This window comes from Monosiga brevicollis, genomic scaffold (genome assembly GCF_000002865.3).
Source record: "Monosiga brevicollis MX1 MONBRscaffold_5 genomic scaffold, whole genome shotgun sequence".
NCBI classification, from domain to species: Eukaryota; class Choanoflagellata; order Craspedida; family Salpingoecidae; genus Monosiga; species Monosiga brevicollis.
This window is the reverse complement of record NW_001865042.1, coordinates 1,300,521-1,318,138: the sequence shown is the minus strand read 5'-3', so window position 1 is coordinate 1,318,138 and position 17,618 is coordinate 1,300,521. Positions and strand designations below refer to the sequence as shown.

General features: G+C 55.8%; 6 protein-coding genes across 6 annotated transcripts; 3 read left to right on the top strand and 3 right to left on the bottom strand.

The window, feature by feature from the left end:
• Window positions 1-706: 706 nt before the first annotated feature.
• On the top strand, window positions 707-1,564 carry MONBRDRAFT_15704 (uncharacterized protein; the record flags this gene model as incomplete). The annotated part of the gene is made up of 4 exons (XM_001744338.1): window positions 707-734; window positions 845-1,016; window positions 1,093-1,202; window positions 1,362-1,564. Coding segments are annotated over 4 exons (513 nt in total), but the record flags the coding sequence as incomplete, so codon positions are not given.
• Window positions 1,565-2,137: 573 nt separating this feature from the next.
• Window positions 2,138-3,166, bottom strand: MONBRDRAFT_2133 (uncharacterized protein; the record flags this gene model as incomplete). Its single annotated transcript, XM_001744141.1, has 2 exons — window positions 2,138-2,991; window positions 3,115-3,166. Coding segments are annotated over 2 exons (906 nt in total), but the record flags the coding sequence as incomplete, so codon positions are not given.
• An 843-nt stretch (window positions 3,167-4,009) lies between these two features.
• MONBRDRAFT_24015 (uncharacterized protein) lies at window positions 4,010-5,380 on the top strand (the record flags this gene model as incomplete). Its single annotated transcript, XM_001744337.1, has 8 exons — window positions 4,010-4,060; window positions 4,138-4,269; window positions 4,383-4,510; window positions 4,611-4,677; window positions 4,794-4,881; window positions 4,925-5,017; window positions 5,129-5,202; window positions 5,321-5,380. 8 exons carry the CDS (start codon window positions 4,010-4,012, stop codon window positions 5,378-5,380), a joined length of 693 nt encoding a protein of 230 aa, XP_001744389.1.
• Window positions 5,381-5,582: 202 nt separating this feature from the next.
• Window positions 5,583-8,553, bottom strand: MONBRDRAFT_24014 (uncharacterized protein; the record flags this gene model as incomplete). The annotated part of the gene is made up of 9 exons (XM_001744140.1): window positions 5,583-5,747; window positions 5,888-5,968; window positions 6,118-6,212; window positions 6,385-6,601; window positions 6,763-6,870; window positions 6,917-7,726; window positions 7,799-7,946; window positions 8,060-8,304; window positions 8,419-8,553. 9 exons carry the CDS (start codon window positions 8,551-8,553, stop codon window positions 5,583-5,585), a joined length of 2,004 nt encoding a protein of 667 aa, XP_001744192.1.
• A 420-nt stretch (window positions 8,554-8,973) lies between these two features.
• MONBRDRAFT_36424 (uncharacterized protein) lies at window positions 8,974-13,603 on the bottom strand (the record flags this gene model as incomplete). The annotated part of the gene is made up of 3 exons (XM_001744139.1): window positions 8,974-13,149; window positions 13,353-13,433; window positions 13,554-13,603. 3 exons carry the CDS (start codon window positions 13,601-13,603, stop codon window positions 9,243-9,245), a joined length of 4,038 nt encoding a protein of 1,345 aa, XP_001744191.1. The 3' UTR covers window positions 8,974-9,242.
• Window positions 13,604-14,564: 961 nt separating this feature from the next.
• On the top strand, window positions 14,565-17,382 carry MONBRDRAFT_31750 (uncharacterized protein; the record flags this gene model as incomplete). The annotated part of the gene is made up of 3 exons (XM_001744336.1): window positions 14,565-14,632; window positions 15,071-15,158; window positions 15,286-17,382. The coding sequence occupies 3 exons, from the start codon at window positions 14,565-14,567 to the stop codon at window positions 17,380-17,382; spliced, it is 2,253 nt and encodes a 750-aa protein (XP_001744388.1).
• Between the last annotated feature and the right edge of the window lie 236 nt (window positions 17,383-17,618).

Genomic DNA, 17,618 nt, shown 5'->3' with positions numbered 1-17,618 from the left:
TCCTATCGCACAGGAATGGGATGGGCTGGTGTCTTGCGCGTGGGAGCATGGGCACAGCGGGTAAGGCGGTGTGGAAGAGAGGGGACCAGTTCAAAAATCGCCCCCTGCTGGTCCATGTCCGTTCCGACTCGGCGTGGGCTTTGGCTCGTACTGCTGTCCTTCATCATGGCAGTGGGCGGCGCGTCGGACACTCTGCAGAAACCATTTTCTTTTGACTACATCTTCTACCACCGGGACTTGGCGCCCGAGCATCGATCGCTGGTCGTGGAGCTGGAGCGTGATACGGGGACAGAAGCCTTCCTCCAGCAGTGTGACCAGCGCTTTGCTGCCGTCTGGCCTACTCTGATGGATGGGTGCAGCACAGTGCTGCTCAAGCCATTTGTCAGCACCACAACTCTGAATGGCCTTCTCGATCGCGGTGAGCTCGAGCTACCATCATCAAGACGATCCGCCCGAAGTATATATACTCAACTGCGGGATGCTGATCATTGCACAGGGCATATGTTCATTGCATCGACGGCGCAATTTGCTCAATTGTTGGGGCGAGAGGAGGGCCAAAGTACGCACACCTGTTGTGAAACCTGTGCAGCAGTGCACACGTTTCTGCTGTCGCTTGCTCTTCGTCTCTTCGTGACGAAATTGTCCAATGCTTGCGCTAACGAATTCAACCCCTATGTACCCTGAACGGACTTGAGCAGGTGGTGCCCTGCTGGATATTGGGGCGGGAGATGGCGGTAGGTTTGATGAGATGTGCTTCGTGGGCTGTCTGCTGGCCAGCGCCTTTGATGTCGCACAGGGGCTCAACATTCATACTGTGTCACGGATATCTGGGCGGATTACCTAGGCGTCACGGAACAGCTTCGACCGCTCTTCGACCAGGTGGAGACGACCGAGACCAACAGGGTGATGCGATGGCGACTCAGTCGTCGAGGCTATCTGCGCGTTCACGATGAGGCCAGCTGGATGGCGGGCGATCAGCTCTATGATGTCATCGCATGCCTGAACGTGCTTGATCGGTAGGCACAGCTGCACACGGTCATATGCGGTTTCATGTCATCCTGCGCCATTGACCGTGTTATGATTATCCCATAGATGCGACCGCCCCAAGACGTTGCTTCAGGATATGTACAAGAAACTACGACCCGGAGGCCAGCTGCTGTTGGCGCTGGCCCTTCCTTACCGTCCCTTCGTCGATGGAGGCTGTTAGTGGTCCGCTTCGTTCCGCCATCAAGATCCTCGCTTACAAGTCGATGAGAGCGCCACCATCCGGGGGGCAGGGAAACAGTTGGAAGGCTTTGCATGCCAGCTCCTCCCTGTCGTTCTCATTCGCTTTGCTTCGTCTGCGGCAACACCACCAACAGCTGGCTGGACCATGCCAACAGAAAACCTTGGAATTCGCGACTCGACATACGAGGCCGAGGCCAGCAAGCTGATCAATTTAGTACTTACACCGGCAGGTTTCACGGTCAAATCCATCTCACGCGCACCGTATCTGTGCGAAGGTGACCAGTACAAACCTTTTTACATTTTAACTGACCTTTTGGTGGTGGCCACTCGGCCTTAATGGAAAAAAAGGTGGGATGGTGCCATCGGCGGGCACGCATACCTTGCACCAATTACTCTGAGAGACCAAATTAAACCTTCAAACCTCCGATGCTATGAAAATTTGGATGATCAAGCTTCTTCGATTGCAAAGCGTGCCACACTGCAAGAAAAAAAAAACAAACTTGCGATGATTGAAGCATAGGTCACATCTTCACACTCATCAGCCCGTCAGCGGCGCCAAGAGCTAAATTTATCCGCACCACCTCGCTTCGCATGATGGAGAAACAGAAACAAAACAAAAACTAAAAAGACACTAGCAATGTGGCAGCAGACGTGTGTTGCAGAACAGGGGCAACGCCAGCTTCTTCACCATCGAATGATCAGGTGCCAAAGTCACGTGTCTGGCAGCGGCGGAGCATGTGGTCGTCTAGTCTTTGTAGTATTCGGCAAAGGTGCGGTTGCCAAAATCTCCAAACGAGATGGCTGACTCCCACCGCTTTGCAAGCGGGGGCACACCCGGGGGTAGGTTCGGGCAGGCCAGTGCCATCGCTTGGTCACTGCCCTGAGGCATGTTCATGGTATAGTCGTGTCCAGGTTCCATGAAGACGGCGAGGGTGCAGCGAGCAACATTGGGAACGTTCACGGCCTGAACCATGTGTGGTGTGGCCTTGAGCAAGCCGCCGCTCATGATCTGGGCCGTCTCGCCAATCTGAAAGAGGAGGGCATCTGCTGGTGGGGCTGCTTTGACAACATCACCCTTGCGATTTTTGATATAGAGGCCAGCCTTGGGGTCAGGGTTGGCCACGGGTTCGCCGGAGGCGGCGTCAATGTAGAGGGCTGGGAGGAGGCCAGTCAGGGTGCAATGGTCATTGTGCCAACCACACCAGCTGTCATCGCTGTCGTCAGCGGGGGCGGAGCTCGCAGGGGTCGGGGCTTTGGTGGCAAAGTAATGCAGGAGACGGGCGGCGTGGTGCTCGGAAGTTTCAACAGTGGTCTGTACGACGGAGTCGGCCTTGGGCAGACGGCGTTGAACAAAAGCGTCGCAATGCTTACCAACAAGGCTACCCACCTTGATCATGAGGCGAGCACAGGCAAGGACGTCGTCCGCAAAAGCTGCGCCTAGAGTGTCTGCGGGCCAGACGTTGTTGCCATAGAAGGTGGGGTATTTCTCAATCTTTTCGGTAGGCACGTCTTCAAAGCTATCGCGCACGGGGTTGAAGTAGAAGGAGCCCTTGTTGAAGTCGGGCTTGCCATCCTTCATCTTCTCCTGACCGCAGGACCAGCCGCGTTGGAAGAACGGGGGCACCTCGTACTGGGCCAGCTGTTCCTTGGTCAGTTGACCGAGCTTGTGGGCTTGCTGCAAGGCACGGCGGCGAAGGTTAGCCAACTCTGGCACCCCTGTCACTGCAACGATACCCAGGCCATCCTCTCCGTAGCCCGTTTCAACTGACAGATGGTCGATTGAAGCACACCAGCACGCGCAGAGGCGGGTGAGAGCGCGAAAGGGTTGGCACTCCCGCTTAAGGCTCTGAACAAGGTACCTTAGGCCATGTGTGGGGGACCACCTACTTTGAGCGCTCAGGTCGGCATCACTCTGAAGGTCAGCAAAGCTGATGGTCACGATGTCACCCGAGGCAGGCATGGTGACTTTCTGGTCAGAGGGAGGTAACGTTCTGCAAGTCAGTCGAGAAGGTTTTGAAAAAAAAAGACACGTGGCACGGCATGAGGCAGAGCATTCAGTCGAAAGGCAGCCTCAACGATCGTTCCATCTTGAAGGCTGCGGCTAAATCGCTGATCCCGCGCGGGGAGTTGTTTGGTTGGAACCTTGCGCACGTGGCCCGTGCTCACTCGCGTTGAGCAAATCCTCCCGACAGTCAGGACTCGAAATCCCACCCCACCCCGCATCAACAGCACAGATGGCTGACCATTCATCTCCCATCCCCACACCGCATTTGCAACAAACCACAGCACAGTATCTCATCACCCTTCCCCTTCCAAGACCCCGCCTGGAGACCCGACTGCCCTATTGGCACCTCACCGTCGAAGCGAAGCAGCAGCAGCAGCTAGCAGTTGTAAAATGGTCACTTGCATCAGTTCAAACGGTGTTGTGTGTGTGAGTGTGTCGTGTGATATGTCAGATAAATATGTCAGATAAGGATGACACCGAGATGTCAGACAAAATATCTGGCTGCGAGCTGGCTGCTTTTAACAGAGCGTTTGCTTTGGTTTGTGAAGAGACTTTTGGGATTAGTATAGTGTGCAAGGTTGAGTAGTGGTGAGTTTGTGAAGAGCGCGTCGGTGTTGATGTAGTTGCCTGTGGTGTCGCTGTCGTGCTGGCTGCCTGTCTTTGAATCAAACGAGCTCCAGGCTGAGCACTCAGGGCTGGCCACGAAAAGGCCGCAGTGGTGGTGGTGACGGGTGACGGGTGACGGGTGGCTGTGAATGGGATTGTGGAAGTCGTAGCATGGTGTACCACGAGCGACAGGAGAGCGCATTATGCGCGCAGCATGCTCTGGTAAGCCGCAGACACGTCATGTCTTCCGAGCTGAGATCTCGCTTTGCGCTGTCCATGCTCACGCTGCGCCGTATTAGAACTCGCTGCTCCAAGGCTCCTTCTTTTCTGCCAGTGATCTGGGTGAAATTGCCTGTCAGCTAGACGAGGAAGAACGCAGTCGCTACGCGGAGGCTGGGCTTGATTCACGGGATCTTTTAAACTCCTTTAGCGTGAGACCTGCACTGCTCTACCGCCTTCCTCCACCATGTACCAACGCGCGCACAGATGGTGGGCGGACCCCCTACACAAAGCTCATCACCCGAGTGGTTGATCTGCTTGACAGGGGTCGCAAAACTGCGATGACTCTGGTTTTTTCAGCTCTATGACGATTGAGCGAGCGCTCCAAGTTTGGAGCCTTGAGCTCATCCCACGCCAGAGCCAGCGGGCCGTCGAAGCAGTCCGCCAACCCGAGTGAGTCTACAAATTCCCCTCCATCGCACTGCATTGTATCATTGTTTTGTAACAAAAATTGTGTGAGCAAGGCTGACCAGCTGTCGCCAACATCATGCAGGCAAGAGCAGGGTTTCATCTGCAACTTTGACAGCCACTGGCTGACCCTACGCCGCCTTTCGGGCCAGGTGCGCAGAATGGCCTTCTTTCATCGAGATGCACACTTGCTTGTCCCTGGTCTCGCGATCTAAAGTGGATCGGCATGACCTTGTGGTCGCGTACGCACTTTGACTGGGAAACGCAGTGGTGGAATCTCGACTCTACACTTGAGCAGCCAGAACCCATGTCGGACACCTACCTGGGCCTTTACTTGCAACAGTTGGAACAGGATGGTATGTCGGCCTGAATGCCCTGTGTTCATCCAACGCACGGTAGGCCTTCACCCGCCCACTCATCAGCTTGTCTTGAATCCTGCTTTGCAGGCTACACCGTCTTTGTGGTCAGAGGCACGTTTCCAGCAGGTTCAAGGTGTGATGTGCATGCATACAAGAGCCCCTGGCAAGCAGCGCGGTTGCCCTACTACGCGCAGCCAGCCAATGCCTCTCATCTTCCGCGACGCTTGGATTGGCGTTTCTGCAGGCCCTCACAACCGATGGATCGACAAGCAATACGGGATGCCCGGTTGGCTGCAATACAGCGCTCCAATGCTGAAGGTGAGAATTTGCGCAGCCAAAGCCTTCCGTGCCAGATGCGAGCATGTCGTGTCATGCTCATGCCACGACTGTCATTCAGCCGCGAACCTGCGATCGGCTTTGCTTGCTTCTCTGACAGACTCTTGAGGCCCAGGCCTTGGGCGAAATGAGTTTGCTACATGACTTAAACTGTGGATAAAAGTGGCCGTCTGCTACATCAAACACCAAATTTGAAAGACCTTGTCTTTAATTACGCGATGCGGCAAGGGGAATGAGCCAACACGCACAAGCGAAGTAGAGTCCATGTACATGCCACCTCGAAGCAGAAAGGCCGAGCACCGAGGCCCCCGACAAACACGAGAAAATATGAGTGGCAAACAAATGGCATTTGTTTGCAGCATTTACAGACTGGCAATATAGCCCACGACGACAATCGTGATGTCGTGTGCTTTGCCCGGCGTAGACTCGCCATCACACATGACGGCATCAAAGGTGCCATCTGGCTTGAGGGGGATGATTTGAGTACCGTGCCAGATGCCGTAGGCTGAATCGGCACCAGAGCCACCCTGTCATAGCCAGGCGTGTGGCGCGTGAGTGCATCGCCGTGTGGAAAGCGTCTGGGCTGGTCGATGACCATCACATGTCCCACTTCTTCCGATCCCTTCCATTAAGTACTCTTCGAGGGTCATCAGGAGGAGCGTCGTACGTCATGCGTAATTTGGACGTCATTGAAACGGCTTCCAAAATTATAAATGTTGATTCCCCAGGCGTTGATCGTGTGCGTGGCCTGTCACACGTGGCGAGCAGAAAAACCAGACCAGCAGTTGGGAGGGGTGAGTCGAAAAATGGGAATACCGTGATGCGAGGCTATCAGCAAGGGCCAAGAAGACCCTTGTCCCGTGTGAGGTAGCAGGTTTCCGTTCAACAGGCACGCACATCGCGCCCAAAGGTGTGGACGACGTGGTCTGAGCTGTCGGTCGGTTCAAATGTGTGTATGGTCGTGATCAAAGCGATGGCATCCGCTGGCACGCCTGCGCGTCATCATTGGGGAGGTCAAGTGGGGCAAAGCAACATGAGTGCAAACAGAGCCCGTTTGCTCATTTACACATGATATATTATCTTTATTCTGCACAGGGGCTGGGGCGGTGGTCGAGGATCAGAGCTAAAAATTCGTTTGAGCAAGCGCGTAGTGGGACCACCTACCCGACTCTGTTGGGGCAGATATTCCGGTTTGCACCGTACGCTGTGTGGGCGCAAAGGTGAGTTTGCGCGACTTGGACCTGTCCAAATAAACAATGTTGGTGTAAGGGACCGCTGGGATGTAACCGAAGACGGCCATGGACAAGTACATCTCCCCGTTATTGTTAAAGCCTGAGCCAGCATTGACGTTTGTGGTTCCGTCGTCCAGCGTACCCGTCATCTAACAAAGAAGAAGAAAAAAAACATAATGAGGAGTGAAGGTCCAAGTCACATTTGTGGCCTGGTGGATCATCAGGCAAGCCCAGCTCCCACAGGTCATGGCACCCTATTTCTCGCTGCAGGCCATCAGGACTAGGCTCTTGGTCAAATTCATCAACGGACCATGAATTTGCTCTTGCCGTAGGTGTCAGTGGCCTCGGAAGCAATCACCATCGTGCGTCTGTACCACGTCGCCCCAAAACTGGGTTGCAGACGAGGAGGGGTTAGTGCCTGTAAAGCCACCGGATTGATCATTTGCACGCCCGAATGCGACAACATATTGGTCGTCTTGAGTCGAAACATAGGTGGTGGTCGTGGTCAGAAGACCAGAAATGTTGGTGAGCGGTAGGTTCGTGGTATCGAGTGTGAAATCAAAGCGCTCGGCGGATGAAGATTGCCGCTTCAGGGTCTGGATGTCGCCCACGTCCAGGAGGGTCGAGCGCGCAGCTCCCGTGAGATAACCATAGATGTACACGGCGAGGTAGTTGTATCCTCGGGACATGCCGCCGACCAATGCCTTGATGGTACGTCCATTGAGGGGAATGATGGTTGTACCAGCAGAATAGCCGTGATGCTGGGCCCCACCCGCATCACCATTCTGCGTTTGCAAGATGTCCCCAAAGTAGCCATCAACTGTGTAAATCTCATTGTCATAGTTGTAGCACGCAACATTGTTGTCGCGACCCAGCGAGTAGACGCAGTGGTCGTTTTGTTGGCTATTGTAGAATGTGAGCGAGGCCAAAACAGCCACGGCATTGGTGGGGATGGTGTTGGAAATTGTGCGCTGAAGCTTTTGACAGTTGCCGGTGAACTGGAACTGCACCATCTCGGGCTGTTCGAGAAACTCGAGGTACAGGCCGTAACAACTCTGCTCGGTTGGAGCAACGGTAAAGCCGCCTGGGCACCGACATTCATAGGATCCGGGAAGGTTGATGCAAGTGGCCTGTGCTGGACAGGCATTCTCTGACGCACACTCGTCAATGTCCACACAAGCCAGGGCCTGGTCTGTGGTTGGGACCCACTCGGCCAGCGCGTTGCACCTGTACACGATTGTGGTGCCGGCCGAAAAGCCCGGCACACAAGTAATCTGTGCGCGTAGATTTGCGATGGTGAGAGCAGTTGCGACCTTGATGCAAAAGAGTACTGCGAGAACACGCACCGTGCAGGTGTCGTCAAAGCCAGTGCCGCTGCAGTCGGATGCGGCGGTGTTTGCAAGGTTGGGGCCGCCGGTGTGGCAGCCTTGGTGCAAAAACGTGGGCACGCAACGGTCTAACTCGCCATCGTAGACCAGGCCCTGAGAGAAGCAGCTTGGGTCGTTGCAAGAACAAATGCAGGCCATGCCGCAAAGGTTGGAAGTGAGGCCGACATCAGCATGCCAGGAATGGTGGCGGTGAGATCAAGCAAGCAGACTAGGTCTGACCTGAGGATGGCGTTGCTATTGGCGTTGAAGGAGGTATTGGCAAAGGATGAGTTGATGAGGGACAAGTTGCCGTACACGTAGGCGAGCTCCTCGTCCAGGAGCTCTGAGACATCCACCAAAACCTGGTCGAGGTCCTCCGCCAGTTCGGTCTGCGTGACCGAATCACCTTCGAGCTGGGTCACGCGATTCTCAAGTGCGGCAAAAGTGGTCGAGTTGATCATATTTTGGCGTGCTAGAGCGGCCTCCTGACGCACACCTGCATGGCGACAGACCATCGCAATTCATGCGCGCAGCTGCCGTGGGTGAGCCTCGATGACATTCGCGGTCACACAGCAGGCACGGCACGACTCCGATCACACCTTGCCACTCTCCAAGGCCAGGGTAACATTGCCATCAAGCGTGCTCAGAGTGGGAACGTCCTCCGCTCTGGCTCCGGCAGCCAGCGCCACCATTGCCATCAGCAGGGTCAGCCAGAGCGGCTGCGAGAGCGCCATTTCTTCGCGTTGGAAGATGAAGCAAGCAAGTTCACAAATGAAGAAAACTTGATCCTCATGTACAGGTATAATGTGAAGTCTCTGTGGTTTGTGCAGCTGTTGATGAGGAAGTTGCAGATGATGGCGATGGGATTTGGTTGATTGTGTCGGATCCTTGATTTGGCCTTGATCCTCACCATCATCATCATCATCTTGCTGGGCTGCTATCGATCAGTATGCTCAGGCCTCGTCTTCTGATCAACCCGTGAGTCCCGCACTCGACTTGCTGATTGCTCACACACGCTGCCGTTTAGCTCAAAGGCACGTGGTGTATCAAATTCAAGGCTTCTGTCCCCAGTTTCGCATTTCCATTCTTTTTGTGTAGTGAAGATGCTGATGCTACTTTGCTTCTTTTAAATTGATGTCACTACGAGACCGCAATCCCAGAAAATACACATAAATTGAGAGGTACAAGCTCCAACGCAAACGGGGAAGACCTCGACCAGCAAGGCACACCGAGTTTACTCCCACCCAAAACATAACAACTGGCAAAAAAAAAGTGGGCTGAGCTTATCATTCTGAGGGGGAAAAAAAAAAGAAGAGACAAGAAAAAGGTGTTCTGACAGCGCAAAAACAGTCAGCAGTGTTCGAGTGCTAGCCCCGTACACGCGTGAGCGCAGCGCAGGCGCCAGCACTCTGCAATCAGCGCTTTAGACGGAAGAGGCCAGCGAGCGACGCAGGGCCTTGTACTTGCGAGGACCCCAGGCCTTAAATCCGCTCCACTGGTCAGGGTGCTTGCGGAAGTACACGGCACCGCCCACAATGGCCACGGCCACAATGAAGCACGAGATGGTGACACCCACAATGAGGGCCAAGTTGCTGCCCTGGCTGACTTGATAAAAGCCACCAGCGGGTTGAGTTTGCGACGCGCCCACCGTGAACAGAGCCTCACCATCCGAAATGGAGGCGTCGATCTCCTGGCGAAGAAGGTTGCACGAGGTGGAAGAGCTGCCGTTGACCACGCACGCACGAGCAGCGGGCTCCGAAGCCGGCCAAAAGTAAACCTTGCCGTAGCTCAAAGACGGGCTCACGGGAACGCGCACAGTCATGGGCAGGCCCGTAGATTCATCAACCTCGGGCAGACCAGAGTAGGTCACGCCATCAATGACGAGAGTCACCCACACCTCGCCAGCCTCAACCTTGAGCATGTCAGCGGAGGAGATTGAGGTCCAGACAGCGGAAATAGCGTTGTTGCCATTAACGCGCGTGGTTAGGCGACCCAACTCGCCATCGTCAGCGGTGCTGAAAGCCACGGTGACGGAAGGATTTTCACCTGAAAACTCCTTGACCAGACGCCAGTAAGCCAAGCCATCGTTGGTAATGTCCACCTGCACGGCGGTGGCGTTAATGATGGCAAAGTCGACCCAGAATTCACCCGACACGGCGGCGCGACGACGAGTGGCACCATCAGTGGGTGTCAGGAAGACACCTGAAAAGCGGCGCATGGCCGCCAGATTGGAGGGACCAAGCTCCACGACATCCGAGGCGCCATTATCCAGACCAACAGTGCCCACAGAGGCCCAGACGCGCATGCTGACTTCGGTGCGCGACTCGAGCGAGCCCGCGGGCGCTTGGAGCCAGACATCGGCCATGCCAATTTCCTTTTGCTGCGTGGAAGCCGCGCCCTGGTAGCGCTCAGAGAGACTGAGAGTGATGGCACCGCCCTGCTCGTCAATGGGCTCCGTGGCGACGGGGCCATCCGAGACAATGATGCGGCCCTTTTGGGAGCGGTTGCTAAAGTTGTTGTTGCGCGTGCACATGTAGTTGTAGGTGCCAGCGCCATTGATCTTGTGAGGCTCCATGTTATAGTAGGTACCGGCATCGTCCAACTCGGACATTTCACCACCCAGCTGAACGTTTTGCAAGGTAGCGAGGTTCACGAGCTGATCGTAGGTCATGCCCATAAAGCCCCAAGCGGTGACGTTATCCAGATGCTCGGGGTGAGAAGTGCCCCAGAGGCCGCGGAGCTCGCCTTCGGGTGTTCCAATCTGCTCCATCGATGAGACTGAGGGCAGGTCGAGACGAACGTCGGACATGCCAATGGTGGTGAGCAATGACGCCAAGTTGGTAGGGTTGGCCGACGCCTCAAAGAGACGCCAGTTGGTAACACGAGCAATCATCGTGTTGGAGCCGCCGTTGACGCACGAAGTGACCATGCAGCGAGTCTCATCCACGGGGTCGGTCGAGTACAGGACGGGGCACTCATTGAGCGTCACCTCGCCATCTTCCGAGACGGTAGAGCCACGAGGCATGGAGTGGCAGACATCACCGGTACCAGTACCATACTTAAAGCACATGGTGGTGCTGGAGGGGTGGCTAAAGGGGTAGGTGGAGGGGCACTGCACATCGCCCATGGTTGGAGCGCCGTTCCAGACGTAGCCTTCGAGGCCAGGTTCCATGCGCTTCGTCGTCCAAGTGGCGCCGTTGAGGCCAAAGCCACCGTAGCCCTCCACACCACGACCGCCATCACCGCGCACATACTCTTGCAGTGCAATGTTGGAGCGATCGGTGCCCTGTCGGCCCTGCCCGTCGTTATTGTTGGGGTTTGTGTTCGAGCCGGTCCATTGGAAGTGAATGCAGTCGCCGTTGGCGGCGTGCAGGCGGTTGGGCGTAAAGTCGTATTCGGTGCCGGGGAAGGTCTGCACAATGTTGCCACGCTTGCCGCGAACGTTGAGGGAGTGGATGAGATTGCACTTCTCCGTGAGTTCGTTGTCGCGCGGGCGAATGGCAAAGCGGTGGGATCGGTCCTGGAACGTGCGACCAAACTGGGCCGTGTTGATGGCCAGCTGGAGCTCAAAGTCATCGTCGTTGTTTGAGGGATTGGTGCGGGCGAGCGTATCCGGGTCGCGGCACTCAATGTCACCAGCTGCGCCGTGCTGGGGGCTCAGCGTGTGGTAGGGGTAGGGGCAGTATACGCCCTGGGCCTGCTGCGTCGCAGTCTGGGCGGTGCTGGTGTAGCAGCGAGTGGGATCGTTGGGCACAGCGAGGTCGGCCGAGGGGCAAAATTGCAAAAACTTGTAGTAGTCAAAAATCTGCACCTGGGGGTTCTGCTCCAGATAGTAGCCGCGCTGATTCTCGTAGGGGACCTCGGAATCGACGAGGTCAATGTTATACGAGGCGCGGATGTTGACCTTGGAGGGGTTATTGCCGTTGTTCTTGTTGAGCGAGCTGTTGACTTCAGACGAGTTGTGAGGATCGGCGCCGTTGTAGTCGCCAGTGGTGATATTATAGCGAACACGCATGGCACAGCGCTCGTTGACGTTGTCGGGCATGGTGAAGTTGAAGCCGTTGGTAAAGCCGCCCATGCCGTTACCAAGGTGGTTCACGCGCGACCAGGGGTTAGCCAGGCAGCGGGGGGCGGTGATGCCCACGTCGGGGAAGGCCTGGGCGTGCGACTGAGCCTGGGTCCACGAGGCGGTGGGCAGGGACTGCTCGAGACACTCGACGGCGAGAACGTCGCGTTGAACACAGACGCCGTCTGACACGAGGTGGACGCCATCCAGAGCCTCGGTTCGGCAGGCGTCGGTCTGAGCGCGAGTGGCATACGACGTTTGGTCAATGTCACAGCCCAGGGTGCGGATGCATTTGAGGGTATTAAACTCATCGCGCTGAAAGCCATCGGGACAGCCCGACTCGGGGTAGGCCGTGAAGTTGATGGCCTGCAGGCTATCATAGCACGAGGCGGGGATGCACGAGCCGCAAGGGTCATCGGGGTGCAGTCGCTCGCCATCCGGGCAAGGCGGGCAAGTCTCATCCAGCTCATCCTCGGTGATGATGGGGAGAGCCGCGACGCAAGTCGCAGGGTTGTTGGTTGAGCCACAATCAGCAAAAGCGGTTTCACAGGCCAAAAACTCGGCACGGGCGGCGGCTTGGAGAGCTTCGTGTTCGGCACTAATTTCAGCCTTGAGGAAAGTTACCATGGGGGTGTCTTCGTTGTTGAGCGCAAGGCACAGGGCCTCAGTGTTGGGAATAAAGCCCGAGCGACCGTTGCCTCCCTGGCTGACCATGTGATGGTACCACGAGTCGGGGAGAGAGCAAAAGTGACGACCCAAGACGTTCTCCGACTCGGCACGATAGTAGTCGCACTTTGAGACGTTGTTTGTCAGGATGGCAAGATCGATCCAAGGGGTGGGATGCCAGTAGGGGTAGTGGTCGCGCTCTTCGGGACATTCGTAACCACGGCGGGCTCCGTTATTGTTTTGGCGCGTGTAAATGGCAGTTTGGCCGTTGAGGTTGCGATCCGAGGTAAAGAGACCCTTGTTACGGAAGCGGTAGCGGCAGTTGGTGTAATAATCGTAATCCTCATGCATACCAAATCGTACATCTGTGTTACAATCGTTGTTCAGACAGTTGGAGGGCTGCACTGGGATGGTAGCGGTGGTGACACCATCACGGACGTTGTCATTGCACATATACTGGATCACAATTTCACAGTGGTTCCATTCGTTGCCACATGCGTGCTGGTTGGTCCATTCCAGGGGCATGCTCTCTCCCACGTAGTAGTAGAGTGAGCCAACGTTGTAGCCACCGCGGTTGTTGTTCTGCGAGTCAAACAGTCTGAGGATCGGTTCAAGAGAGGAGAGAAAAAAGAAAAAGACGGTTCAATGGGTGAGTAAAACAAGACTCAGACAGCCGGTGGGGGCGCGGGCGCGCGTTGTGCGGGCTGCTCAGCTCAGCTATGGCCAAATGCATCTGAGCATCGTGTCCAAGGGAGCTTCGTTTGTACATGTGTGCATGCGAGTACTCTGGCAAGGACGCACCGGTTAGCGTTGTTGCGATCACGACGAGCCTCATCCAGACGATTGTTGCTGCCGCGCATGTTCTGGAGATACATGTCCGCACTGACGGGAGGCAATTCGCAGTCATGAGCGATACGTTGAGTCAGGGTCCAAGGGCAGAGCACCAAACAACAACAACCATAACAATTCATCAACGCAGCAGCATCAAGGCCAACAACCTACTTGACGGCAGCGACCAGGAGGGCCGCGCAGGTCATGAAATGGCGGGCCATATTGAAAGGTGTGACGGCTCCCTTGGGCGACCAGCGCACCAAAGAAGAATCACGGAACGAGTGAGTTGACAAAGCCCCGAGCTGAACTCGGAGAGGATGCCACCCTCGAGCGTGCTGCTACAAGGGGATGAGTCGTCGTCGATCGAGAGCTAGCCGGCTGACTGGCTCGCTCGCCCTTGGTGACCTCGCCAGCGAGGTCCAGAGACTCTAACAGTAGCAATGCGTAATGCAAGGCCAACAATGGGAAATGCAGAGAGAGAAAGAGAGACAGAGAAGAGAGAGACAGAGAGAGACGGAGAGAGAGACAGAGAGAGAGAGAGACAGAGAGAGACAGAGAGAGACAGAGAGAGAGAGAGAATGAATTGGTAAGAGAGAGAGAGGGAGAGAGGATGAGGAACAAAAGAAACCTTTTCTTTCTTGTTTACTTTTGTCGAGCGGAGACAAAAGAAGGTAGAGGGCAAGCGGCCAAGGGGAAAAAACGCTCGTTTGCTCAGCTTGCAAATCTGAATTGTTTTGGAACCAAAAACTCATGTTTGTATTGGACTCGACCTGACTTGGAGATTTGAACCTGCTGATTTCTGACATTCTTGACCGCCCTCTTTTGTCTTTGCCCTCTGGTCGTAGATTTTGTTCCTGCTTCGGACATTTTGTTGGTATGTGCTCGAGCAAACGCCTCCCAACAAACAAGCAGAAAAAGCCAGACGTAGCGTATCCCCTTATGTCAACAAGCCAGAACAGTGACGCCATCTTTTGTCTTTTTGTTTTCTTTGTTTACCTCACCTTTCTTTTGTCTTTTTGTCTTTTGTCCTTTGTCTTTCCCCTTACCTCTCTCTCTCTCTCTCTCTCTCTCTCTTTGTGACTTTTTCCTTTGTTCCAACAAGTTCGAACTTGTTGGAACCCAAAGCGGTAGCAGTGGTCAAGCAGCAGCAGCAGACTCCAACGACCAACAGCACCATCAACCATGGTTCAGAAGGTGGCGATGGCACTGGTTGCCATCCTTGCTGCCCTTGCCCTCGTCAACGCTGATGTGTAAGTGTCAAAGGTGTGCCTGCCGTGGCGCTGACTGGCCGACTTGATCCCTTGGGTCATCTGGCTTCGGCCTCCGGGTATCTTGGGCTCTTGCTCTTCTGTTTCGGGTTGCACGTCGCTGTGCAGTTGTCTGTGTGCCCTGCCATTTGGTCCCTGTGTGTGGGGACATTGGCGCCGTGTGTGTCGGGGTCTCCGTGAGTTTGGGGCTTGTGTGCCAGCAGCGCTGCTTCTTCCCTGGTCATGTGTTGTTCGAGGAGAGCGGTCTGATGGGTGTTGGTCTGCGTCGCACGCTTCTCAACGCCTTTGCTGCCTCTTTCTCTGCCAACGACTCGGCTCGCGTTGTCGTTCTTGATCTTGTGCATGTATATGTGTGTGTTTTCCTGGTCTCGGGTCTCTTTGCCGGGGCTTTTCTCATGTCAATTGGTGATGCCTCTCCAGGTACATGCACAACCCGCGCGGCTCCAACAATCGTCTTGAAGAGCGATCAGCCAACCGTGCCAATGGAAACCGCATGTTCGATTCACAGGTCTGTCCGTCAGGGCCAGTCCCCTCGTGAGACGTTTGATTTTCCCGCGGGTCTGTGACCCAAAGCTGCGGCACAATGGCCGCGCTCTCTCACGGCGCTGACCTTTTTGCCCTGCCTGCATCAACAGAACAACAACCGCGGTGGCTACAACAAGGGCGACAGCGATGACACGGCCTTTGGAAACAATGAAGACAAGCAGTATGACTTTCAGTACTTTATGAGCCACCCCAAGGCTTGGGAAACTCCCTATGACTCTGCGGCGGTCGGTCGCTCCATTCTCACAGTTGAGTGGACCAACCAACACGGTTGCGGTGGTAACGAACACGACGATCCGCACAAGCTGAACTGCAACCTCATTCTGCAGTACATGTGCATTCCGGACGACCCGGAAGATGCCGACATTTCCGAGGGTGGTCGCACGGGTGCCGCCTCGGATTGCGAAAAGGAATGCCTCATTCCCAACGAAAACAACCCGACGTGTACTCCCAGCCTGCAGTTCCCATGCCGGAAATCCCCAGTCATCAGCCGCACCGACTGCGAGGACTTTGGCGGCGTTTGGGTGGATGGTCAGATCAACGATGAATACAACTGCATCTATGGTACCGATCCTAACAACGGCATGTGGCCTCGCGATGGTGTGACAACCAACCGTCAAGAGTACGACCAATTTGCCAACACGGCTGAGACGGTTGGCCAGCGCCAGAACCGCTTCAATGGCGATGTCCGCGCGGATCGCGGCCTGCACGAGACATGGGAGTGGTACGACGAGTGTTATCGCCGCGAGCGCAACCGCGGGCTCTTCACGGCCGATCAAAATCTCCGCAACAACAATGCCGGCTACAGCTCGGCCGTCTTCACCCGCCAAAATCCCAACGACAATCGCCGTGGCTACGAGTGCCCCGAGGAACGCGACTACTGGCCCTATTGGCATCCTAGCCCCTGGGTTGATATTGTCATCATGACGGATCGCCTTGACCTGTGCCCCTTCTTCCAGACCGAGTCACAAAACGTCAAGGGCAAGGGCCTGTGCCGTAACACGGCAGCCTGCCCCAATTGCGTGCGCTACAACACTTTTGCGACTTGCACCGCCAACTCGGGCCGCTGGGTCATGGCGGCCCCGCACGGCGTGCCCGCCCCAGAGTGCATTCAAGCCCCCTGGTCCCGCGTCAACCACCTCGGCAACGGTCGCTTTGGCCAGCCCAACACCTACAACTGGACTCTGCCCTACCTCACCCTGGATGGTAGCCTCGATGCCAACGCTGGCGTTGACCACCGCTGCGTCCTCCGCCTTCGCTACAACATTAGCACGGATGACTACGATGCCTGGAAGGTCAACAGCACCTTCAACAACAACGACGGTGCTGGCATCGTCTCCCCCGTCAAGCAGAACCCCAACGTGGACATTGGCGCCAAGAACACGGCCCTCCGCCTCGCCATCAACACGGCCCAATTTGGTCGCACCTTCCAGGACCGCTCCCACGTCTTCCGCCTTGTGCCTCGCGTCGAGTCGTCCGCCCTGCGCGACCGCCTCCGCTCGACCGTTGACACGACCGATGACTTTTTCTTTGGCGAGCGCACCCTCTACAACCTCAATGTGCGTGGTAAGCGCGGCAATATTGTTCAGACCTTCCCCTCGGTGGAGTACGATTTTGTCCCCAATCAGCTCCACGTGACAGAGGATGATCTGATCCACATCCAGTGGGCCGGCTCCAACACCCACAACAACGCCAACCCGGCCGGTGATGGCCAGGCTGGCGATGCAGGTGAGGGTCGAGGCGGTACCGACCGTCACAACTTTGTGCAAATGCTCTCGGGCGACCAGTTCAAGACCAGCTTCCCCGTCCCTTGGGAGAACAACACCCTGTTTGGCAACATGATTGATGCCATCGACGCCTTTGTCCCCGCCCACGGTAACCGTGATACCATCTACCGCCTCACGTACGAGCTGGACTCGGACGAGGAGACGCGCACCTGGGCTGAGGTCAAGCGCGATTGGGCTCTGCGCATGGCCACGGCCGGCTTTTACACCTCATACAACGCTGACGGTGACAGCACGTCCATCGCCAACAACAACCAGAACCTCAACAACCTTCTCGATAACGCAGATGCGTCGTACGTGGGTGGCGTGTTTCGTTTCCGTGCTGGCACGTACGATTACATGTGCACTCGCAACAACAACTTTTCCAACCGCGATCAGAAGGGCCATCTCATTGTGACTGTCTGAGGGACCCTCTCCTTCTAATCGGGCCATCATCCCCCGTCTCCATTCGCTTCTTCCTTTCTCTGTGCGCCCTCTCAAATCGGGTTTTAACTCAGAATACTTCAGCGTGCAGCCGGTTTGCTCGCTGTGTTGGTGAGCCCTTTTGATCTTGAGATATCGGGCCACACCGTTCGTTCCCTTGCTCCTTTTGTCTGGGCACTGGTTCTTGCGGTTTTTTCCTTTTTCTTGACTTCTCATCC